General features: G+C 45.6%; 1 protein-coding gene across 6 annotated transcripts in view; it reads right to left on the reverse strand.

The window, feature by feature from the left end:
* PHACTR1 (phosphatase and actin regulator 1) overlaps positions 1 to 25910 on the reverse strand; it is a 1343031-nt gene that overhangs the window by 121944 nt on the left and 1195177 nt on the right. For all 6 annotated transcript variants that reach the window (XM_069620495.1, XM_069620496.1, XM_069620494.1 and 3 more), the window contains 2 exons: positions 13641 to 13831; positions 11717 to 11873 (listed from right to left, as the gene is read on the reverse strand). In XM_069620495.1, the coding sequence (XP_069476596.1) occupies positions 11717 to 11873; positions 13641 to 13831 (348 nt within the window). The remainder of the gene's footprint in view (positions 1 to 11716; positions 11874 to 13640; positions 13832 to 25910) is intronic.

Consider the following 25910-nt stretch of genomic DNA (forward strand, 5'->3'; position numbering starts at 1 on the left):
TTTTCCAAACCACCAACTCCTACCAAAGGAGTAGACTCCGGGGAACCCATGCAAATAGGGGGCCTGAAAGGACCACTAACACAAAAGGAGCGGGAAAGGAGAAAACAGCTGCAATTATGCCTCTATTGCGGAAACTCGGGGCACTTTCTTCGAGACTGTCCGGTGAAACCAGCCAAGAAGGCAGTAGGAGCTGCAGTTACCAGGGTCACAAACTCTGAGCAGGGAAACGACCTCGCCCGACAAGAATAGAGGTCCTCTTGCCGAGCGTTAAAACCAGTTCAGTGACCTCGCATTTCGTGATACCTATGGTCCTCATTAGCCCTGAACATCCGGATCGATTACATGCGATTGAAGCTTACGTCGACAGCGGTGCCATCGGCAATTATGTGGATCTTGAAATGGTTTTGAGGATGAATCTGATTCTTTGTCCAAAGGCTGTAAAGGATGTCATTACTACGGTGGATGGTACGGAGATAGCCTCCGGACCAGTAACGCATACCACCCAAGAAGTGACGCTAGTAAGTCAAGATGGACACCATGAGAAGATCGTGTTCGATGTGATCAAGGCCCCTCAGTTCCAGATTATTCTAGGAATTCCTTGGTTAGAGAAGCACAATCCTCAGATCGATTGGCGAGCAAGAACGGTTCAGTTTCCAGAATGTGTCTCTACTTGTCACCCTCGACCTGGTGTTGCACTGGCAGCAATTTCCTCGGAGGCTCCCCAGTTACCTCCTGAATACCTAGAATTCCAAGATGTTTTCCGGAAGGATCAGGCTAACTCTCTACCTCCTCATAGGTCTTATGACTGCCAGATAGACCTGATACCTGGATCTACTCCTCCTTGTAGTAGAATTTATGCCCTCACCGAGCCTGAGAATCTTCACCTCCGACAATACCTGGATCAATACCTAGCGAATGGGTTTATTCGTCCTTCCAAGTCCCCTGCTTCCTCAACTTTGTTCTTCGTTCCAAAAAAAGAAGGGGACCTTAGAACTTGTATAGATTATCGCGCCCTGAACCAGATCACCGTTAAGAATAGATATCCGTTACCTTTGATCCCTGAACTCCTGGACCAAGTCAGAAAAGCATGCATATATACAAAGCTGGATCTTAGAGGAGCCTACCACTTGGTACGAGTAAAAGAGGGCGATGAATGGAAGACGGCCTTCCGCACCAAGTATGGGCTATTTGAATATCAGGTCATGCCCTTCGGACTTGGCAATGCCCCGGCCGCCTTTCAATATTTTATGAACGATGTCCTCAGAGAGCTCATAGATGTGTGTGTTGTTGTTTACATTGACGACATCCTCGTTTATTCTTCATCGGAAACTGAACATCGGAAACACGTGAAAATGGTCCTCGAGAGATTGCGTCAACACAAACTTTTCGCTAAGTTGGAAAAATGTGTTTCAACGTGACTGAAGTTGAATTCTTGGGATTCATATTATCACCTAGCGGAGTGCGTATGGATTCAAAGAAGGTCGATGCAATTCTCAAATGGCCATCGCCATCCTCCGTAAAAGGTGTTCAAAGCATGTTAGGCTTCGCTAACTTTTACCGCAGGTTTATCCCCGAATTCTCTCGAGTAGTCCAGCCCATCACCGCCTTGTTAAAGAAAAACAAACTTTTTGAATGGTCTACCGAGGCGGAACAAGCTTTCCAGAATTTGAAGACTAGATTTATCTCTGCACCGATCTTAAAACATCCTCGCCCAGAACTCCCCTACATCGTTGAAACTGATGCTTCGAGCCTTGCCATGGGGGCAGTTCTATCACAAAAGGACCCAGTAACCAATCAGTTGCATCCCGTGGCATTTTGGTCCCGCAAATTCTCGCCTCCTGAAATCAATTACACTATTACTGATAAGGAACTTCTAGCTACCAAGTCCGCCTTTAAGGCTTGGCGGCATTATCTTCTGGGGGCCCGACACACCGTTACTGTGATTACAGATCACCGAAACCTGCAATATTTGAAAACCGCAAAAGCTCAATCCTCTAGGCAACTCCGTTGGGCACTATTCTTTGCCGAGTTTGACTTCATAATTACCTACCGACCTGGTACAAAAAACGGTAAAGCTGATGCCCTTTCTCGGATGGGAGTGGAAGAACATTTGATCAATCCTAAACCTGTACCTATCATTCCCGAACAAAGAATTCTAGGTGTAATCGCCACACAATCCATAGAGGAAGTTAAGGATAAAGCCAGGCTACTGGTAACTCCAGCAGACATACAGAATTGGCATCTGCAGGGAAAGGACTTTACGGTGAAGGACAACCTATTATATTTCCAAGAACGGTTATACCTGCCCAGCACAGATTTACAGAAAAAGGTAATCTCTTGTTATCACGATTCTTTAATGGAAGGACATCCCGGTATAACCAAGACCTCGGAAAAGATCAAGCGCTACTTCTGGTGGCCGTCTTGGAAAAAATATATCAGAGACTTTATAATGTCCTGTGGAGTATGCGCCCAAAACAAGAGTCAAAAGGAAAAACCAGCCGGCCTCTTACGCCCTATTGACATCCCGCCTCGCCCTTGGCATACGCTTTCTATGGACTTCATCACCGATCTACCTCCATGCTCCGGATACAATACGATCCTAGTAATCGTGGACCTATTCTCCAAGATGGCGCATTTCATTCCACTCAAAGGCTTACCAACAGCAGCAACTCTGGCCCGAGAATTTCTCGAAAACATCGTCCGACTGCACGGTTTTCCTTCAGTTCTAATTTCGGATCGAGGTAGTCAATTTATTTCTCATTTTTGGAGAAGTTGCTGTCGGTCGGCTCAAATTGATGTGAGAATTTCGACCAGCCACCATCCTCAAACCGACGGACAAACCGAGAGGACCAATCAAACTCTGGAACAGTATTTGCGCTGCATGCTACAACAAACTGAAAAAACTTGGAAAGATATCCTTTGGATAGCCGAATATGCCTACAATAACTCTGTCCACTCGGGAACTGGGAAGACCCCGTTTTTTCTTTTATACGGTAGTCACCCTCGAACCTCGGAGTTGGATCCACTCCAAGATCTTGGAACACCAGCAGTAGACCACCTGCATTCTACAATCACCCAAGCCTTTAAGGAAGCCGTTTCTCACCTTCAAAGGGCTAAAGAACAATACAAGAAAGGAGCAGACCAACATCGGAAGGAAGCCCCCCAATATCAAGTAGGAGATCAAGTCTGGTTATCCACCAAATATCTACCTCTAAAAGGACCACGCACATTCAACCCAAGATACCTTGGTCCCTATTCCATCACTACCATAGTAAATCCAGTAGCGGTCAAGTTGGACTTGCCCCCTCACATGAAGATACATCCGGTCTTCCATGTCTCTCTATTAAAACCCGTGCAACCTCAAACCCGACTAACTACATCTCCAAAACCTATTCTAGTTGATGGAGAACTCGAGTTTGAAGTCAAAAGCATCCTGGATTCCAAGATCTCCAAATCTAAACTATTTTACCTGATTGACTGGAAAGGCTACGGTCCCCAAGAAAGATCCTGGGAACCTGCAGAATATGTCCACGCGCCTCGTCTAATCAAAAGATTTCATCGAACATTTCCTAACAAGCCCAAACCCCCGGAGAAGCCCGGTTTGGGAGGGGCCTTGAGGGGGGGTGCTGTCATGATCTCTGCTTCCAAAAGATCAGGACTTGCCCGACTCCCTTGGAAGCAGACCCATAACCCCGGTTCCGAGTGCCAGCCAGTCCCAATTGGGACCTTTTGGACCCTGTCCTGGCGCCAGTGGCACCAGGCTCATAAAGATGCCCAGTCCCAGCGCTGGAAGAGCCGGGCTCATAATGCTTGGGTGGACTTACCTGCAGCAGACCATGCTGCTTACTTACCTGCCAGTTGAACCCCTGATCCTCTTCTGTTTGGGACTACTTTTCCTGTTGGGTGGGGCAGGAGCCACTCCCTAGGTTCAGAACACTGGAACTCTTCTGGAAAGCAGGAACTCTGTTCTTACCTAGGCGTGGCTGTGGAAGGAGACACCTAAGCACTACAGGAGGCTATTTAAACCACACCCGATGGATGAATCTTGCTTTGTGTTATTCTGCATTCTCTGCAGCAGAACGCTCATCGTGTCTTCTGCTTCTGATCCTGGGCCTAAGGGAACAAAGGCTTACCATCCTGGAATCCAGTCTTCAGTAGCACCTGTAAAGACAAAGAAAGAACAGGTTAGCACTACGGTCTTCAGTGGCAGCACATCTCTTACCTGGTCCATCGGCTGTCACCAACGCCTCGCGCTGCATTCCGGCATCTGAAAGACAAAGGCTTACCTACTCTTCGCACGCTCCGGAGGCCTTCGGCGCTGCATCCCGCATCTGAAAGACAAAAGAAGGTGCGTTTAAAGACATTGGGCGACTTTACTACTCACGTGCCATTACTCCTTCCCACGCCGAATCCAGTGGGTATTCCAGCACCCTTCAGCTTCTCTAAAGCTCCGAACTTGTACCTGCAAGATAAAAGGGACAGTTATTGCGCATCGTGAAGCAGGCTACAAGCGCTTACTTACGTGCTTCCAGGCGCTTCTATTCCTCACGCGGGTTCTATCCTCAACTCTCATCAGCCCACCATCCGCCATCGCCGGAACCCTGCAAAACAAGAGATATCATTACAAAAGACTTTTAAGACATTTGAAGTGCCCAGAACTTACCGTTCGTGCAGTTAACGACGGACAGCAGTCCTCTGAGGTCAAGAGGCCTGCACCCTTATCCAGTGAAGAAACTGGTTACGGCACCCTGCCCCGAGGCAGATGGAGAGCTCGGCGTTCACTTACCTAAGACATCTTACTCTTCAAGTCAGACATACAGTGCACAGAGGTCCAGCCCAAAGAGCCAACCGTGTGTTACACATCACCTTTGTAGATACGGCATTCACCCAGTCAAGACCGGCGCCTCTGCGGGAATCAGGTGAGCGTTACAGGAACTCTGTGCTTTGTTTTTTGTTAATCAGGCCCTCTGAATCAAGAGACTTTTGAGAATAAATAGACTTGCACCACAAGAACTGTATCCTCGTGCCGAAGAAGCCAGAGTGTGTGCCTTGATCGAGTGAACCGCCTTGTCCCGTGCTGAAAATGTGGGGAAGGGAGGACAACGGCCTGAACATCCTGGCAAATCATTTTGTGAACACTTCTTTCTTTTTCATGAACACTACTCCACACTATGCATATTTAGCGGTAAGGATTGGCAATAGTTATTTTTAGCATAAGCTCTTTATTTTGACGAGACTCCACTAGGACTGCATTATTATTATTTGATGGTCGTAGCTTGCTCCCATCTGTAGATTTAGGATTAGATAGGCATTTATAACACCATTGTTGAAGTTCAATAAACGCCCTTGAACTGTGGTCACGTATGTCTGTCTTACTGTTAATAACAATGCCTTCCTTATATATGGTGTTTGTGTGGGATGTGATTCAATTGATAAAAATTGAAAATCCATGCTGCTAATTATCGTACCACCAGGAGGAGAAAATAGAATCGTTGAACTCCTTGACTCTGATCGTGTATCCACTCTGTAAGAGGTTTTGCTCTATCAACTACATACTCTGACTAGTCAACAAGACCTGTTTTTTAAAACTCAAATACTATTAGATACCCTCCCACTCTCTCATTATAATAGCCAACAGTGGGATCGAATAATATTGAAAAATCCGACCAGCCTTTACCTTCATTAGACCTAGTATCCTAAACCATCCCCGCTCCTGAACCTTTTTTTTTCAGTACCCATTTACCATCAGTTGCAGGGCCATCAGGGTTGGAGACCAACCTACCTAAAGCATCCCCTTTGGCCAAATCAGACTCAGAAGGATTAGACGACTTTGAAACTTTATTCAAAGGAGTCAAAACCTGTTTTTTTCAGTTTCAGAGAAAAACACTGAAGGAACCCTTACCCCACCAAAAGAAATGGCCGACCTAGCAGCAGTCATAGCCCAGTTGGCAGCCCATCAAATGCAGACTGAAGCTAGGATTCAAGAAAACTTGACAAAATTGGTTGAGTTGCAACCCAGACCCTTACTACCACAAGGGATACTTCAACCATACGTAGAAGGCGAAGATCTAAGGAACATCTTTCTGAATTTCGAACGAATAGCTGAACAGTTAGGGTGGGAAGAAAACCTAAAGAGATGTTATTTGGGGCCCCTGTTGAAAGGTGAACTACAGACCACCTATCAACTACTCAATCTTGCCCAGGGGGTCACCTTTGTATCCAACAAAGAAGCACTATTGAAGAGAGTGGGCCAAACTTGTAACTTTTATTGGCAAAAATCTATGGCCATTAGATTAAATCCTGGAGAAACCCCACTTGAAATGGGTAAACGTATCAAAAATACTGTAGCTCTTTGGATCAATAACAAATCCCTGGAAGAATTGATAGAAATGATTACATTAGTACAGTTCACCAATTCCTTACCCTCCTTTTTGCAAAAGGCTGAATTACAATTAAGTCAACCTACCTTAGCCATGGCCATTGAAACTGCACAAAACCACTTGGATGCAGCCAAACACTTCCACTCGTTACACCGAGGTGAGGAATGCAAAGATTACACCCCTACCCACTGACCCATGCCTCAGGGAGTGGACAAACAAGGAGGGTCATATAAAATCAAGGAATGGTTACTGAAGGAAAGAATAGAAGCCAAAAGATCTGACCCTAAAAGTAGAGAAGAAAGTAAAAGGGAGTAACCTAAGGGAAGCAGAACCCCCCTCCCCCCGCCCCAACCCCCTTTATTTGCTTTTCATGTAGGGAAACTGGGCATTTGGCTAGGCACTGCCTGACATTTTTTTAAGACGAACCTATTGAAATAGGCTGTGTAAAGGCATATGAGTGGGAAGATCCCGAAAAAGATCTAAGACCTTCAGCATATGTTTATGTCAGTACTGGGCTGACTACACATATGAAAAGGGTAAATGGGAAGCAAGTGAAGGCGTTAATTGACTCAGGTAGCAAGCAAACGGCCATAAGAGCTGACTTGTTCACAACAACGGACCTTAACAACTCTAACATAGTCAGAGTTACCTGTGTACATGGGGACGATGAAGTATACCCCAAAATACCTGTGTACATTAACATCAGGGCAAGTCCTGTTTAATATCTTCAGCCATCATTCCTGGGCTCCCAGAGGAAGTCATTATGGGTTGGGATTTCCCTACATTTTCCACTCCTATGCAGGAACCCTCACCTCCCTATAGAGAGTTTTCCCCCCATGACTGCTGACACTCTAATTACTATTCCTCAAACTCTCCAATATGGGACTGGGAAAAGGCGGAATCCCATGAACCTCCCACAATATAAAAAGAACCCATAAAACCAGAGTTAACCCCTAGAGACCAGTTTGTTGGTTACTTTTGAGAGACCAAAATAACCACCTTGCCGCTACCTACACAGTCAAAAAGAAATCAGTGGAATATGCGAGAGTCCCTGGATATATCTCATCTCTGATCTGTCATCCAGGTGGCCAGGTCACAGCGATTGCTTTTGGATCCAGTTCCTGGGGGTGGACAAGTGTGGGAGGATCGCCTGGATGAGGGGTCTTCTGGGAGTGGAAGTTGGACAACGGGTGGTGAGATGCAGTGTCCCCTTCCCTGTAACGTTTCCCCATCCTACCAGGTAGGATACCTAGGATCTCAACCTCCCACCCTTTCCCGACACTAACACTTTCTTAGGGACATCTCAACATGAGCGAAAATGGACTAACACCAGAGCTGTATACCTGACATGTCCCAATACAATGGTCAGGCAACGTCAGGCAATTACTGATCATTAAACACACCTGACTTCCATCACACTTCCCACACAGATAAAAGGCAGAACACGAAAGCACACGAGGAAACAGCTGTTCCAAGATGGCAATTTAATACATGGAGAAAGACGGTGAGACCAGAGAGGGTTGCAAGGAGGGAAGTGCTCTTGACCTTTTCAGACCGTTACTTTCATGAACGTTGGAAAGTAAGAAACCTAAAACCAGGAACTAAAGCTGAACAAACCTACATTGTATGTCAGAGGTACCCGGGGCTCTCCTGCATCAATAACCAAGGCGGGGAGGAGCATCTATGGTACTACAAGAAAGCAGTGCCAGTAAAGACAACACAGGCGTTGAGTCAGAGAGACTGATACCAAACCAGACTGTGTTAGAACCAAGATTGCAATCAGCAACATTGTATGAAGAAATCTAAAGAGAACAGTGTGTGAAACATATGTCATGAGAGATGCGAATATAATTGTAAACCAGAGGAGTGATTGATATGATATTTTATTTATATCGCACTCATACACAAGATACCGTAAACAGAGTGGTCCGGCACCACGTGGGTGCTCATTCGAAGGTTTCTGTTAGGGATTCAACTGATTGGCAACTGTGGAAAAGGGCATTTTGAGATCAAAATGGTCCTGCAACGGGGCAAGGTAAATCCTGTGCACATTCAAAAGTCTTTGATTGTTTAATACAAACTGCAATTCGTCCAAGCCCGGCTGAGGGTGACTAATTATATAGGAAGAATGATCTGAACCTGGCTGAGGGGGATCCGAGGTGAACCGCGAGTCACCTGAGAAAGAACATTCTCTGAACATTGTAAAGAGGGGGATCTGAGTGGGAAGAGGGGGATCCACAATAACGACTGTGTAAAAAGGGGATTTGAGCCCGGCTGAGGGGGATCCAGGCAGAGTCACCCCAATTGAATACTTATAAAAGGAAAGGAACGTTGTGTTTTGTTTTTTGTACATCAGGCCCTCTGGATCAAGAGACTTTTGAGAGTGAAGAGACTTGCACCACAGAAGACCCTGATGCTGGTAATGGTACTGTATCCTTGTGCCGAAGAAGCCAGAGTGAGTGCTTTGCTTGAGTGAACCGCCTTGTCCTGTGGTGAAAACTTGGGGAAGGGAAAGCAACGGCCTGAACAACCTGATATATAATTTTGTGAACACTTCTTTTTTTTGTCATGAACACTACCCCACGCTATGTATATTTAGAGGTATGGATTAGCAATTGTTTTTTTTAGTATAGTCCCTTTTCTTTTGACGATACTCTGCTAGGACTGCATTATTATTATTTGATGGTTGCAGGTTGCTACCATCTTTAGATTTAGGATTAGATAGGAGTTTATCAAACCCTTGTTTAAGTTCAATAAACACACCTGAACTGTGGTCACTTGTTTTACTGTTGATACCATGCCTTCCTTACAGAAGAGATACGAGATGGTCAGTATGTTGGTGAACCTGAAAATTAAGGGCATAGGGAGGGTCTTCTATGTAGAAAGAAGAATAGCAGGAGATGAACTTTTACGTGCTCATGACATGATGGAGAAGGACTTCATTTGGATGCCAGAACTTGCTGCCAGGAAATGGGTAACATGATTAAGTGTAAAAGTTTAGCATTTAGCAGCCACGCCACGCTAGCGGATTGGACGCGCTCCAAAGAGCCAATTAATGTTTGTCCCTTTAGCTCTGTTGTGAAGGAAACAGTATTGCCCTTCACCCTTCTTTGCCCTAAACACTCAGGTATACGCAGATAGACTTTGTTACCACTACTGAAATGAATGGGTTTATCCAGTGTTGACAAGCCCTTCTACATCTGCGATTGCAGACCTGGTGGGGCTGCAGGTACTACATATATATTTGATTACACCATACACAAGTATATAAGAAGTAAACCGGGTTCTGGGAACCCTGCTCCACCAAGGGACAGCGCCAAATTGAAAAAATGCTCCACACAAACAATGGTGAGAAAAATTAGAGTGGATTTGAAGTGCCCTATTTGAGACAGGTGTTTCGGCGATAACTCCGCCTTTTTCAATCAGGGCTAATGGATGTCACTTTAAATGTTATATCTTGTTGGATTTGTTTGTTGCCCTGGTCATGGGTTAAATCCCACCTTGCAAGATGGGAATCCGTCTGTGAACGTCGGCGGATATAACATTTAAAGTTATATAAAGTTAACAAGGGCACGGCTACCACCAGAGTTATAGTGAGGGCCACTGTATTCCTTGAAATTGTGAATGGTTAATGTTGCACTAATTTCAGGGCTGGGGGGCAGGTTTTGCAAGATGAAGTGGAGAGGTAGAAAAAGGGTCTGAACTTCTAGGTCAAGGGGGACATGTCATTTAATAATCAACAGATATTTGGACGCAAGTGTACACTTGCAAGTGATAATGGAGAAGGGAAATGGTGCATTACTTTGGCCTTAATGGGTGGACTTGAATCAGCTCTGGTGGACATACCGCTGATGATAGAATGTACTTGAAGAGCTTGAAACAGAACCTTGAAATAGCTCAAAGGCTGCCCAAGAAAGGAAAATCCACATTGAGTCATAATTCTTGCAATTTGAGATCCTCGGTCTTCAAATTGTTTGGCTGCCCCACAGGGCCAGGAGGGTCTCAAGGTGGGGTCAAGGCTTATTAAAAGGGAGAAGAATGACTGCTTTTATTAGAACATATGAGCAGTTCTTGAATTTGATGGGACCACACCTAATTACCTTTAGTCTAAGTGGTTCAGCATAAAGACAATTGGAACCACTGTTTTAGAGGGAAGTGCACGATGCCCGGATAGAGAACAGAAAGAGATAGATTTGCATTGAAAAAGGTTATTTGGCATCTTTTAAACACAGCTACACTTCATTCCCGAACAAGTTATTCATGTTCGTCTTTTGGAACTAGATCTACCCTGTAAAATCCAAGTTTGGAAAAATTATAAAAATGGTAAGTTTATGACCTAAGGCACGGAAATGTGTTTGACGCTTGAAGGCGAACACATTCATAGGGTCTGAGATGCTTTCATGGCCTGGGAGATTATGAGAGCGTAATGAACCCAAACTAATCGTGAAATAAAGCCCCACTCTGAAAGAGGAATTGAACCTGAAAAATACTTGTTGAAGGTAGAATTAGAAGTGTGAACGTTCCAAAAGCTTTCACAGGACCATTGGAAAATAAATGAATCTACTAAGAATCTCATTAAAAACAAGGGGTCACTATTTCTAGCTGCTGTCGGAAATATTAGGAGGGAAACATGTTCCTAGCTTAGACAATAGAGACAATGGAAAGGGGTCAGGCTATTTATAGGCAATTAATGGCCGTGAGAGTCTGCTTACAACCTGAAGGAATTTAAGCAGTGAATTTACAGAATGCTATGAACATCTCTACAGGGTACACATGTTTGAAACATATGATCTGAAGGCCCAGCAGAACCCTTCGGCTCAGTACACGAGGCAACATCATCTCTTCGTATTACATGTTAGGCTACTGCGTGATCCATTGCTTTTGCCAATCAATGGAGAGCTTGTTTTGAGTCTGGCGGAAAATGACCCGGAAAGTAATTAGCATGTGGAGACAAATGCTCCGCTTTATTTTTGCTTTCTGGATAATTTTTATTGGAATTTCCTGGACGGAGCTGAGAATGAGAGTGTAAAATCCGCTGCGCCGCTTGCCCTATGTCAGTGCAGGGATTCCGCCAGCATCTCCACCAGCACATCATTTTGATGAGGATGAAGAAGCTGGGATCTCTATGGATTTTACCTGCTTTTTTTAATTCCTGTAAAAATGAGGCAAATCCATGGGGATTCACTGAAATACTGGCTGCTTGGCATGCACGCGGCGGCCCGCATAACCCTGTCATTTCTGTTGCCTTTCCTCCACCAAAGTGGTGTGAAATGGCAAGAGTAACAGTACTTGAGTATGATTTCTCTCCCTCTCGCTAAGAAAGGTTTGTGGCATACCTGGTGAGCTTGGTCCCAATCTGATGCCTCAACTCGAGCCGCTCCTCGTCAGATTGCACGGGAAGTATGTTTTTCTCCTCCAGCTCTCGCTTGGAGGGCCTGTTGCTCAGCTTGATGGCCAAAGAATCCTTCCTGAGAACCTTCATTGCCAGAGAACCTGTAAAACAAAGAAAGGGGACTTCTGATATGGGCATTCCTAAGTCATAACTGGACACTAGGCCAAGGCAAAATCGAAATGAAATGGGTTATGGCTCTTTGAAAATCTTCACGAGTGATTAACTTTGCCTCGCTAGTCTTCACACATATTTCTTAGGGCCCGAATATCCTTGTGGAGCCCTGAATCTGAAAGACGAGCGTCAGGAAATGTTGGATGGTTTGGATTTCCGGGGTAGACATTTAAAACACTTTGAAAGGATGATCGCAAATGGAGGAGAGGCTGCAAAGTGTTAGACATGATACGGGTGAAGGGCTCGGCTTACCCGTGAGGCCGGATAGGGGAGTTCAGAAGGCCGTATCGAACTCCCTTCCTCTGCAAATGTTGTGTTTACATGACTGCCCATTGAACACATGGCTGTGATATCTCACAAGGGTGATACCCCTGTTGTGGAGATCTTTTTGTAATTTACAAGTCACAGGTTCGAGTCCGGTAGAAATCACTCAGCCATTCATCCTTTTGAGATTTGATGAAATAAACCAATCACATGCCAGACATGCTCCAGTCTACTTTTCACACATTGAAGAGTAACAGAATGAGTACCCTTGAGGTCCAATATTGCAGTAGGGAGAGGTCACTGCAAGCATATACATTTAAAAAGTCTGATAGTCTTGCAAAAAAGTCAGTCATGGTGAAGTGTGCATGATGGAGCCGTGCATTGTTCCAAAGCTGCTTACATACGTGCCATTGTTACCTGGTAGTGGTCAGTAGCGCGGGTTCAGAATCAGGCACAAGGCATGCATGGCTGAAGCAGCTGTTCGCCCTTCTACGGTCTGTGCAAGACCATTCCAGCTGGCAATATCCCAGTAAGGAGAGCTCATAGCCAGTGTTTGCCTCTGATAAGGTCTGTCATGTGGGGCAGAGTCAGTCACATGTCAGCAGACATTTTAAAGCCAATCAACCTTATGACGCTACTGACATACACATTTAGTGTGCCAATATTTCAATAGGGAGAGTGTATGGAAGGTGTGTACCCCTGCAAAGAGTTCTCAGGCTGGGGTAGAGCTAGCCACATGCCAGCCATGTAAGATGCAACCATTCATTCCTCTGCCATCATTTAAATCACCGCCACTTAAAATAATAACATTGCTGTTCTATGAGTTCAATGAAGCATTGTGTCTGCAAAACACAAGTACAAATTAATTCCCCTACAGCGACTGCTTTTCTTTGAAGGAGATTTTGCTCTGCTGGTTGAAAACTGAGAGTTCATTTTGCTTTCTATCGGAATCAAAGTGCCACACAAGCAGCACGTAATTACTCATGCAATCAACACTTGGCTTGCTTCGAACATCTGCTGCAAGAAAAGGCGCTGACTTTTTCACCCCACCGTTTGCAGAAAGTGTGCTCAGCTTGCAACTGTCATGAACATAAGCAGAACTTGCTATCGGAACTCAAAGGCCAGGAGCTCCCCCAAACTCTGAATGCGCTGGCAATGCATGTGGTTCCGAGTTCTACCGAATAGGTTAACCCCAGGTATTGAGAGGATAAGCCAGAATGGGGATATATATTCTCTTATGCCAGGGGAACTTCAGAGCTCTAGGAACATTTGGGGAAAGATCAGTCTCTCTTTGTGGTTGAGGGTACAAACCCTGCCCTACAGACCTGAAAGGAGTCACCAAAAGGGCTGTGATTCTACTGTACAGTGTTAAGTTCTTACACATTCTAGAGGAGGAAGCCTTTCGAAACACTGAACGGCCAGCCGCTACGTACTTGTATACATTGAGCTATCGTCGTCCTCTTCGTCGTCGTCGTCCTCGTCGTCCCTCGTGTAGAGGCAGGAAGAGCCTTCGTAGCCAGATTCATGAGGCGCATTTTCCTTGTCATCTTCACACTCAATTACAACCGTTGGCACTTGTCGCATGTCCGGTTTCATGATGTTGTCACTCGCATGCAAACCGGAGCTAGGGCAGAGCAGAAAGAACAGAGCAAGGACGTCAGAAACCACTGGATTGCGCCAGACCTCATGTTACAACATTGTACTATCGTTTTACAGCGGGAAATCGCCTGCGTCATCCATTACTCTACTTTAAATCAGAAGGGTGAAGCAGAGCTTTGATTTGATATACAAAAGGCAACTTAAAAACACTTGCAGGCGATCCAAGACCCTCTAATGCATGCCCCCAAAACCCAGAAAGAACATGGGCAATTTCTTCCCAACGCTATTCAATACCTTGTAGGCATTTAGGTGCGGTTTCGAATTCTGCGACAGTGGTGCACCCACAATGAGTGTGGGTGCCGCAGAGACATGGCCACCAAATTATCCAAGGCTTTGGGAGGATGCAGACGGGGTAATGATATGATATGATAGCGGGGATCGAACCTGTGTTGCTCAGTGTCGTCTTGCTTCCAAGGCGAGCACGTTGCCACTGAGCTATCCCCCCAAGAATGAATGAATGAAAAAACCACCCACAGTCTCCTTTCCATCTGCCACCTTCGCTGATGTTTTTTTTTAACCTTTTCCTGCTCTATTGACAGCGGAGCTACAGTCCATAATCGCTCTCCGGCCATTCTGGAGCTCACGTATGTATCTATCAATTTGACTTCACCAAAGCTCTTCTCTCCACTAGCAACCATGGCTAGACTTGTACACGCATTCCACAGGGCGACCCACACATTTGGAAACAGCCCGTGGTGATAGGTTATTCCAATTTTGACAAATAAAGGAAATAGGACACACTGATGTGGAGAGAGCTGTCTATGTTTGCATAATTTGCTCAAGTGGGAAAGCTAGGGTTCCCACACAAGTTTCCAGTTTCCACATTTTGCCCTTTGGGCAGTGCCCTACACCCCCTCCCACCCAATCCTTACTTTTACACCCACGTTCTGCATAGCTGTCTTTGAAGAGCCAAACCTGTGTGCTGCGCAATCAAAATTATTTGCATAGCACCAAACCACTTGGTAAAGGATGTTCACCATAAGTACAAATTTGTTATAGCCACGTTAAGAAAACAAACTATTTATTCACCCGCGACGGATGAAAGAGCACAACCATGAATGTATTTCTACAAACTGACAACAAGGCAGCACACTGTGGCCAGGGGATTACAAATCCACATGTATTGTTCTCCACAGCACAGTGACACATGCTGGGAAGGGCACATTGCCTGTAACAACATTCATCGTCTCAGGCTTGCAGGAGGAGGAGGTGTGGACCGTAGGCACATAGGGACTTGACGGGGCTTTTCAGGCCAGCAAAGGCGTTATAATGCGCGGTTACATCCATGAAGCAGCAGCAGCAGACACCCATCCCATCCCATCGCCTCCATTTCTTTCCTTCATTTTTGTTTTATACCCATGTATGTCGTCGTTCTATTTTCAATATGTGCTTTGCAAATTTCACACTTACTGTGTCATTCACCATACTCAGGAAGTCCTATTCTTTCTGGCGTAGCCATTGCTTAATTTGTAAGAAAATAAGTGCCAGGGCCCAAATATTTTCAAGCACTCTTCTGACACTGCGGGCAGGCAGTTCACCACCATTGCTGCCACCACCCACAGCTGCTCTCCACAGAGTCGACACATTTGTGGTTAAACTACAGCTCCCACCTGCTCATTGGGGTTGATGGATGCTCTGGCTGCCATTGCTTCATAATCAATCTGAGTCTGAGAAAAAAGTGCAGGTGCTCGGAAATAAGTGCCAGGGCTGAGCCCTGGCAAACACATGCACAAATTATGCTCTCCCACGTGGCAGATGCACAGTGGTTACACATTGGGGGTCATTCCGAGTAGGGCGGTAAGGGTTAACGGTCACCGTTAACGAGACTGGTGCCGTTAAACCCTTACTGCCCTATTCCGAGTTCCCTTTGCGGGTTGGTACTTAACGCCTGCTTTTTGCAGGTGTTAAAAAACCAACCCGCAAAGGGACTTAGGAGCTAATTACGGCACCGTAATTTACGGTGCCGTAATTAGCACCTTCCCCATTCCCATTGAGCCCTATGGGGCAAAAATGGGAATGGGGAAGGGCCCTTGGTGAATGGGGATTTACTGCCCCGCCAACCTTGGAATGGGGCGGTAATTCCGCCATTCACCATGGCGGAGTCAGAAAGATAACGGCGTCAACCAAGGCGCTCATAGCGCCTTGGTTAACGCCAGGGTCGGAATGAGGCCCATTATGTGCAAAATGGTGTATGCATGATTGTTACGCACCATGCGATTTGGGTAGAGTTTGTGGAAACGGCACAGACCCGAATGACTAAGTACACAACGCCCATTTGCTCCATGTCAAACACCAAACAGTGTCTCGCTATGATCTCATATGGATGCGGGTGAAGATGCTTTGAATTCCTGTGGAGCCTGCATGTTGTTTGTACCTGCAGAAAGCAGGTGGATGCCATAGGCATGCATGCAAATGGCCCACGCCATGCCCAGACTTCACAGGCGCCGTCCATAGTTCATTTTCTTAATCTGTGCAAATATAACATGCAAACCAGGGTCTCCCCAATTTTCCATTTGATATTTACACCCATCGGCTAAACAAATCAAAATAGCAAAAAAGAGACTGCTCACAGGTGGGTGGAATTGTGAGAGGTCCCCGCTATGCTCTTTACAGGGTAGTACAAAACGACCCCCTTCGTGTCATCATTTAAAGGAAGCAGGACAACTTCTGGTGTTTGGGGATTTCATATTAGCATGTGGCAGATTCCGAATCCATCATTAGAAGAGGAGTGTTTTTTCTTTGAACGTGACCAGTAGCATCGGTTTTAACTAACTGGGGGCGTTACTGTTTCCCATGAATATGTAGGCCCACCAAACGCAGTGAAGGCGCCCAAACAAACCAGCAAGGTCCCCCCCAAAGACACATTTTAAAAATAATGTGTCCATTTGGTGGATTTTACAGTACACTTTCTGTGAAAATGTGGCTGAAAAGCCACACAGTTTGCAATCGGTTGTATACAGTAACAGAAGAAACAATCCAATAACTGCAAGTCACCCCCATTGCACAAGAGCATTTTCCAACAACGTTTCCTGATGTCATTGCCCACAACATGTGCCAGTATGATACACATGTTCATACTGGCTGTGTCCTTGCATGTCCATGCAGGCTGAACCAGTATATGCCGGCATTAGCATATAAAAACATACTCCTGTTGGCTTTGCTAGTAAAAAAACAATGCCACAATGGGAAAACATGTGCATGTTGGCAGCACCAATGTAGGCAAGTCTAGCCACGTAATAACATTTATCAGGTTTGCTTTACCCTGGATGACCAGCAGAAAATGGCATGCCAAAATTAGAGGCCCAGTGCCCACCCCTTCACAAACGTAAGCACACACATACATACAACATGCACCCTGTCATCACCTGCACATTCATACAGCATTTGGACAACCCCATACATGCACACATACATCAGAACAAACACACACAAATAAGAACATTCACACATGGACACATTCATAACCACGGACTCAGACAAACCCCCTTCCATGCATGCATAAATACAAACACAGAAACATACACATTCGTATCTACTTGACTTATTGGCTCACACCTATAGCACATCGCGTTCAGACACAACTGGATGGCTCACCCCTCTTCTCCGCTGAGCACACTGACTGACAGGAGAGGTCCCCTTTCCTGTCAATCAGCATGGTGCTGTCACACACATATGCTGTTTGTGTAACAATGAGACGCGATGGACAGAGGAGGTCTGGACTTTCATTAGTGTGCTCTACGTATTTGTGCTGAGCCCAAAGCGCTCCACATTACAAAATAAAATACATAGTATGGATGCTTCCCTGCTCAGAGGCAGGCAGCACAGACCCCCCCGCCCCAGGCAACTGAGTTGAGTGCGATGTCTGGCATTGTTGTTTGGCTAAGAGATGTATGTTTAGGCTAACATTCTAAGTGTACATTACAATGTTAATCTAAATGTACATTTCATCAACCAACGTAAAGGGGCGGTGCCAGTCCACTCTAACAAAGGAGCTGCCACTGAATGAAACGCCTTGAGGTCATGTGGTAGATGCATATCTGGGGTTCCGCTTTCTGCCTATAGGCTGTCTTCGGTTGGACTTGACTCTTAAGCCAAATCTCTAGTGTCAGTCAGCAGTGGGACTTCGACACGTGAAACGGAGATCTCAGCCAGAAGCTGGAGATGGCTGGCTGCTCTTGTCTGGTTAGTGGGAGGTGTGGGGGTCATTAAGGGGAACCAGACAAGCAGCTGGGTCAAGCTGTACGGGACCAGTGATCGAAGTGGGTCCACAAGAGGTGCCAAACAGAGACAGGATCTGAGAGATGTGATAGTTGCAGAAAGGTTTCCAACAAACTAAGAGAGACAGATCCTGGAGGATAGAGACAGGACAATTACAGAGAGGGGAAGAACAACTGAAGAGAGATTCTTAGACATGAAGGCTTTTTGCATAGATACCATCAGTAAGAAGGTGTGCAGACAGAGAGACGAGGGACAGTGTAAGAGATTAGGCATCAAGAAAAGATTAGACTCGCCAGAATAGAGGAGAGAGGTAGGCATAAACCACCTTCTAGATGACCAGCAGAAAGTGGCATAGCGTCACAGTGTTAAAGTTGAATCTAGAAAGTATGCCTAATAGCGTCATCTATGGTGCGGATAAAGACAATACCTCTTCACCAAGTGCATGGAAAGGATGGAAAGGATGGAGTGGATGGAGTGGATGGAGTGAATGGAGCAGATGGAACAAATGGAATGGATATATCTCTGTATACCTCTGTATCTCCTATATATGCTATGTATATGCTATGTACCTGTATCCCCATGTTACCTGTATCATATGTCTACCCCTATCCATCCTGTCGCTTTATATACGTATGCCGCTATGTACGCCCCCTATCCTGCTCTCGTGCTTGGTCGCAGGCGCTCTCCCGATAACCACCATATCACACTACTACACTTACTCTCTCCTATACACCATCATTCAACTAAAACACAGCTATGCCATGACACATTTGGTTTAGCTGTTCTCATACTAACATGACCCCAAGAACACCTCACGTTCCTAATAAAACACAGCTAGCAGAGCACATACCGGCTATCTTAAGCGTCTCCTCGGGCCTAACGCAGCCAGAACTCAGGCTGGGTGTCCACCCTCCAGACTGAACACATCCAACTGATTTACTCAGCACCACACCTACCGCTAAGAAGCAGCTATCATGCAACAACCACACCAGCTGCACACATATCTGGTGCGCCCACGCACCATACAACACTACCTCTCTCTACTGACCTGAACTGCGGTTCCCGAGGGCATTCAACTTGCCAGCGCTTTGAGGTCACACCAATGATACATAAGGCACTATATAAATGCAAACATAACATAGGAGAGGCATGTCTCGAGAAGACATAGAGCGTAAGCAACCAGCAAATAAAGTTATTTTATTGATAAATTCCACATACGGCACTGAGGAGGTTCCTTGCTGCTGGGACTGATGCAGGGGTGCATGACAAATGAAACATCTAGCATAGAGGAGATAGAAATGTCTTAAGGTGTTTCCTAAAACCGGCACTACTAGGTGAAGATAAAACTTGAAGAGGAAAATGATTCCATTCTGTAGACGCGAGCACTGCAAAAGCCCTACCACCTTCCTGGGCATACCGGGAGGGCGAACTGTACGAGGGAGCTGATCTGAGGAGTGAAGAGAATGATGGAGAGCATATTTAGTGGAAACGACGATAAACAATACAGAGAATCTTAAACAGGGGATCTAAATGGAGAGGAAGGCAGGGTAGTTTAGCAACAACAAGGTAATATGATGACACCTGTTCAAACCCATCACCAAGAGAGCAGCAGTGTTCTGCATGAGCTGTAGACCCGGCTAAACTGGAAATCGTGCCATCCGGCAACTTACAGTGGCACATTGGGGGTAATGCACCTGCCACCAAAACCAGCACGCATCCTTAGCATAGCCAGCCCTGCAGCCATTTTTGCTTTCTTCCTCAGCCAGTAGGCACTTCCCTTGAGATATCAGAAGGCAAACATGAAGAGTGGTTCTATCCAGCTAATGGCAACATGGCCTGATGGTGTGAAATAATGCTTCAGGTAGATAGAGGGGCAGCCTTGGGTTACGTGAGAACATTGGTGGGTGACTGCCTGCTAGTACTAAGTCTACTACATGGTTATAAACTACTCTAGCAATTTTGAGTATGGAAATAGGAAAGGAGCACTCTCATACAGACACAAGCATCACAGGCCAGAGAACATGTATATTTGTAACACGGAGAGCATTGAAAAGATCTTCTGTGCATGAGCCCATATGGACGATGAGCATTTGCATGGCTGGGAGTCTTACACTAGTATAACTGTAGTGGGGACAGATACATTGAGCGGGGCAATGGGGCAGAGAGAGAGAGGAGGCCTCTGGCAAGACAAGATAGGAACTTATGGAGAACAATATTTGCAATAGTGAGCATTTACAAAGCGTTGAGGATTATCATGCATGAATGTATAGATGAAGGCAGAGGACATGCAGCTAGGGGGTGGTGTAGCAATTGCATGCTTTGACACTACAAGTGAGTGGAGGTGACTCTATACAGGACCTGCTCTTACTTGCCGAAAATGATGTATGCTTTAAGAGCATCCTTGCCCATCTGCCTTACGGTAAGCAGTTTTGCAAGGCTATTACTTGCTGGGGATGCAGCTCGCAAGCAAAGACTATGGGTGTACTAAACGTTTCTCTGTTTCCTCATACTAGCAGGAATGCCACACTTGTTTAAGGCCTTTTGACTGTATGTCCACTGCATCGCCTGCTCCCATGACATTCACAGGTCTGGTTGGTACACGGCACGCGTGGAGGCAGTCTAGGAACATCTGTTCCTGTGGCAATTCAACCTATTTTTGACGAGTGATCAAGTAGCCCCTCCTCAAATATGAATGGCCCATATAGATATCCGCTCTTATTTGCACTCCATATTGGTAGTTTTGTTCTTTCTTTAAGTAATACAGAGTTAGGGGTATGGTAATTCAACCAAGGTTTACTTGCATCTGGTATGGTCCATTATCTCGCCCCTTCTGTAATGGTAAAGCGTCAACAGCTGAACTAAAATAATGGGGATCCCTTGGACCATCGAGTCCCTCCTTTCCCTACAGAAACACATCAATATCTGTAGTAATGCATTGGGAATCCACTTGATTCCTCCTCCCTACCGTCTAGCCCTCCTGTTGAACATGGTCCATAGCTGCAGTAATGTACCGAGGATCCACTGGATCATGTCCAGCCCCTTGCTATGATACAGGGTCAGTGGATGCAGCAATGTAGAGGGAGTCCACTGGATCATCAAGATTAGCCCCTTCCTATGGTACACAATCAGTAGATGTAGTAACATACTGAGGATCCACTCGATCATCATGTTCAGACCCTTCCTTTGGCACAGGATCATTAGATCTATTAATGTTTTAAAGATCCACTGGATTATTGTGTCCAGCCGCTTCCTGTAGTACAGGATCAATAGATGTAGTAATGTAAAATGGATCCACTGGATCATTGTGTCCACTTTCTTCCAGATGTATATGATCACCCCGTGGCCCGAAATTTCGACGTCAAAAATGTTGAATCCGAAAATGGTACTGTGCAGTGTTCACATAGATCACTTGTACACGCAACCCCCTTGCCCCTTTATCCCTACTTACCTTGCTTTCCTCTGTGCCACCCTTCTTTCCGGTGCCATGACCCCCCCCTTCCTCTGCAACGTCAGTTCCCTATTCCCAACGCGGCTTGGAACTGGCACAGCAGGGTCTTTTTTTTGTGGGCCCTTTATTGTCCCACGCCATTCATGTAATGAAAGTCAGGAACACCCCTGCAACCCCCGAATCTGATAATACTGAACATGGGGAGCGAGGGACGCCCCCACACCCCCGCTCCCCTCATTTGGTAAAAATCAGATTCTGTATTTTTGTAAACAAGCATTCAGTATTTTTTTCCGAGATTTTCTCAGAATAGTCCCTTCTTCATATGGTACAGGATCAATATAGATGTAGTAAAGTACTGAGGATCCACTGGATCATTGTGTATATCCCCTTCCTATGGTATAGAATCAATAGATGTTGCAATGTACTGAGGATCGACTGGATCACTGTGTCCAGCCCCCTCCTATGGTGCCTGTGCATCAATAACTGTAGTAATGCACAGAGGATTCTCCTGGCCTCGCTGCATACTGGATGGCACAATTACTGTGTGAGACAGCTGTGATCACTGCACATCTTCTTCCCTTTGCAGAACTGGTCTGCTTTCTTTGTCTACAAGAATGTGCTGTCCACTTTTTGCTAGAGATAAATATTGGAACTGGAAGAAAATTGCTACCGCTGCTATGGAAAAGCTAATCACTGGTAATTGTGATTCAGAGTGATTCTGCCTGTGTCATTAATGTTCTCCCTTCCAGGCACATTGCTATGGAGCGCCTTGTGAAGAGGACACAGAGCACATCTCCCCAACAGAAAAAGGGAAGAAAGGCCAGGCATGGAAATTGGGTAATCAACTGACAAGCAACGATTATCGACCATACGACACTGCGATGGGTAGAAACTGAAACACATATCAGCCCGTGCGGCACCGGAAAATACTGTAATGACAGTGCAGTGGGAGAGATGTTGTATTGAGAACACTCTAGCATGAAGACAACAACCGTCAAAGCTTTTCATCCTTTTCCCCAGACTGCATGAAACCTGCTTAGAGTGGCGGGCGTAGAGGTCCAACACATTCAACCAGTGCTATCGCTATGGCAGGGGTCTGCAATCTGTGGCTCTCCAGATGTTTTTGGACCATGACTTCCAAGATCCCTTGCCATTGAAAGCAAACCATCTAGAGAGCCAAAGGTTGCAGGACTCTGCAGTCTACAGAAGGAATGCTAACACGCTGTTTCCGCTAGGTCTGAAATCTTGGCTAGTGGACCCGCCACGTCCAGGACATTGTCCTGACAGGACTTCCAGGCATGGTCTATGCCTTTCCTCGGGTCTTTGACATTTTTACCTAAGAAGGTGATCATCTTCGAATCTAGCTCTGGTGTTAGAGCTACCTTGTCCACAATATCTGGGCATGGACATTGTCCAACCAATACTCATTGTGATAGTGTATGGGTTGGAGAATGGAGAGAGTATATAATAGATAGCCAGTGTAATAAGGAGCATCTGTTCCTTTTGAAAAAGGACATCACAGGCTCTTCTCTCATAGATACCCCTTAGAAAGGGGTGCTGCTGTCACCATCTGTCTGGGTATATACTGAAGGGGGTGCTCCTTCTGCTGGTGGCTGGGGAATGTGAACCACAATATACAATAAGTGCTACCAGAGGAATTCATTTCTAAGCTCTTTCTTTGTGCGTCAACTCAAAACAATATATCAATATGATGTTTCTTAGATCAAGCAATCACTGACTGCATATTCATTTATGGATGGACTTTTTCAAAATGTTATTTGTTTTCTTGTACTGTTATTAAAGCAATGGACAAGCAATTGTGAAGTCAAATTGAGTTGCAATTGTTTTCTTTAAAACTAAATGAATTTGTGAAAAAGCGAAAACGAAAAGACAAAAGGATAGAAACCCCAATTTACCAAAGATACTTAAAGCAACAATTTAGCAATGTGACTTGAAAACAACTAATATATTTGCTACAATACTACAAATACATGATCTTCCTGGTCAATTCATTGTCCGCCTGAAACGTGTGTTCAGACTTGTCCGGCTCCTTATTTGGCTGGAATACTTAACAATTCCAAAAAGATGCAATCAAAAACCGGCGTACTATGTTGCCAAAATGTATCATAAATTCAAAGAAATACAGGCTAACTTCAACGCTCTCTCATTGTGTGACTTATAGGGCCTCATTACGAGTTCGGAGGTAGCCGTGGTGCTATTAGCACCATGGCTGCCTCCAAACCGGGTTCCTTCAATGAGGAATAACCTGGTCATTCCAACATCGGAGGGCCCAGTAATTCCTCCTTATGCCCGCTATCACCTCACTCCCCATTCCCATTTGAGCCCCCATAGGGCTCAATGGGAATGGGGAGTGGGGTAATAATGGGCATATTACAAATGGCCCGTTATTACCTCCCTCTTCCCTTTGCGGGACCCGGAATGGTCCCGCAATGGGAACCTCGTAATCGGCACTCATGTAATGAAGGGTGCCGGTCCCGTACCGGCACCCTTCATTAAGCGAGCACCAGGGTGCCGGTCCCGTACCGGCACCCTTCATTACGTGAGCGCCAGGGTCGTAATGAGGCCCATAGTCTCTGTGCAGAATAGAACATCCCCTCCCACACAAAGCGGGCTCTGCCACCAAACCATCCTCGCACAAGTTTAGAGGTGCTCTTATTTATTTTGCATTTATTTTATTGTGCATTTGTAAGGCACTTATAAAACAAGTAAATTGTGTTTCGAAGCGCCCATGAGGGTCATTTTACCATTATGCAGATGTTGCACAACAAGTAGAATGAACAGCGAGATATGCATGACCAAGGTTCTTACCATAGTATTTTCGATTGTTTTCATGAAGGGGTGTAAAACAGGCCCCCAAATTCAGGTGGTTCCAGGTTTCAATGCATGTTTACATGGATGTATATAGTTTGACCGTGGCACAATTGTTTGCGGCCGAATTAACCATGGTCAATTTGGCAGCGAAGCCAATTTTGCAACGGCCAAATCTGCCCAAACTAAACCCACCCATACACTCCCCCACCCACCTCCACACAATCCGCCACCATCCCCCTACTTACCTTTTCGGTGTCTGCTCGTTTTCTAACCCTGCAGCGTCAGATCCATCCTTCCTACGCGGGTTCGAATCGACGCTGCAGGGTCCGTATTTTTTATTATTTATTCTTCCCATCCCCTGCTTCCAAACCACCAGAAGTGGGGGACATCCCCACTACCCCCAAAGGCCATCACTATCAAACATGGGGAGCGGAGGTTGCCTCCCCCGCTCCCCATGTTTGGTAGTGATTACCCAAAATGATTGTTTCCAAACGATCGAATAGTATTGGTCGAATTCGGCCAGATTTACCATACAGCCAACTGTAAACGATCAATTTGGGTACTACCATTTACATACTTTCCCTAAGGCAATTGTTACTATGCCTGACAAGTATGTGTGCGGTCGCGTGTCTTAATCTGAATCCCTAATGTGTCAGGTGCACTTTGCAGGTGTAGAAACAGGTGGAATCCAAATAATTCTACCATCTCCACCTGTATGATAGCTCTATACGGACTTAGCTGCATGCGGATTTGAAGCACAAACCTGCTGGGGGAGGCAGAAGCAGACTTAATGCCCTGCCCTCTAGCTCTGCACTGCAAATGAATGAAAATGGCATGCATAGTAATTTACTGAAATTGGGAGCTGCACTTCCCTCCACCGACATCAAAATGACCACATTTGTGTCCGGAATATACCACTGGTAAAGACGTCACCAATTTAGACCATGTTGACATGGTTGCTGTCAGTCTTATCTTCTCCATCTCTGGACAGGCATGACAGCAGCACAGTGCTCAATTCCGAGGTGGCATTTGTGGGGCCTAGGTGGGCAGTCCAGTAACTGGATCTGTTGACTTCTTAAATAGTATCGGCCTCCGGGACTACACGCACTCCAGCAACAGCGATTCGTCTAGCTCAAAGCCAAACAACAACAAGAGGCGTGATGCTTCTCATACTGTCGCATCACATCACAGTTTTCAATTGCATTGCAACTTTGTCCAAACCTCACTTTTCCATAATGTAGGGTTCCAGGGCCCATATTTCTGTGGGAAAAAGTGTGATCGTCTCAAGTTTTGCATTTAAACCGAACCGACCCACCCTTTGTTTCAGATCCGCCAGAGATCCAGGGGACCACTCTGGTGGTGATAGTGTACGGTACAAATATCCTGTAACAGCACCACGATGCCCCTGGGCTGATGTGCGCTTTAAAAAATGATGAATAAATAAATAACATTAACATTTACTCGGCAGTCCAGATTAGCCTAGTTACTTATGGTATTATATTTACCAAAAAAACGTATAATTCCTACTGTTTCACCTGTAGCTTTA

This window comes from Ambystoma mexicanum, chromosome 5q (genome assembly GCF_040938575.1).
Source record: "Ambystoma mexicanum isolate Mex_15411 chromosome 5q, UKY_AmexF1_1, whole genome shotgun sequence".
In the NCBI taxonomy this organism is placed as follows: Eukaryota; Metazoa; Chordata; class Amphibia; order Caudata; family Ambystomatidae; genus Ambystoma; species Ambystoma mexicanum.